The sequence below is a fragment of the Brassica oleracea genome, chromosome C5 (assembly GCF_000695525.1).
Source record: "Brassica oleracea var. oleracea cultivar TO1000 chromosome C5, BOL, whole genome shotgun sequence".
NCBI lineage: Eukaryota > Viridiplantae > Streptophyta > Magnoliopsida > Brassicales > Brassicaceae > Brassica > Brassica oleracea.
The window spans coordinates 5,688,712-5,689,363 of record NC_027752.1 but is presented as its reverse complement, the minus strand read 5'-3'; the positions used below and the strand labels follow the sequence as shown (position 1 = coordinate 5,689,363).

The window sequence follows — 652 nt, the reverse complement described above, 5'->3', positions numbered from 1 at the left end:
CGCCACTGATTTCTTCATTCCTGGCCAATGATAATACCTTCGGATATCTCGATACATATTTGTACTCCCAGGGTGGATACTGAGTAACGAATGATGCACCGACTTCAAAATCTCATCTCGTAGCCCATCTCCTTGTGGTACTGAAATCCTCCCATTAAGTAATAGTGTACCATCTGGCGCCATATGATAGCCACTTGGGTTTGGACCTTCTTGACTCTTGACATCCTCAATAATTTTCTTTAACTTTTCATCACGTTGTTGCTCATGTCTGATCCGTCCGAGTAAACCCGTCTGGTTTACTGCATGCATGCCTAATGGCTCACTTGGCTCTCCTTCAATTTCCCATAAAGTCATCAACTTAAGTTCATTCGATAACGCTTCCACTTCCTTTCCAACGTTGGACACCAACTTTCTACGACTTAGTGCATATGCGACTACATTAGCTTTGCGTGGATGATATTGAATCTTCAGGTCGTAATCCGCCACAAACTCCATCCATCGCCTTTGTCAGAGGTTCAGATCAGGCTGCGTAAACAGATACTTGAGACTCTTATGATCTGTGAATACTTCCACGACTTCTCCATATAAGTAGGATCTCCAAATCCTTAACGTAAACACCGCTGCCGCCATTTCTAAGTCGTGTGTTGGGTAG

At 43.7% G+C, this 652-nt stretch overlaps 1 protein-coding gene across 1 annotated transcript in view; it reads right to left on the bottom strand.

Moving 5' to 3' along the window:
• The window catches only part of LOC106344344, a 3,982-nt gene that overhangs the window by 365 nt on the left and 2,965 nt on the right, over positions 1 to 652 (bottom strand). The window contains exon 4 of the mRNA XM_013783743.1: positions 38 to 332. Within this exon, the coding sequence (XP_013639197.1) occupies positions 38 to 332 (295 nt within the window). The remainder of the gene's footprint in view (positions 1 to 37; positions 333 to 652) is intronic.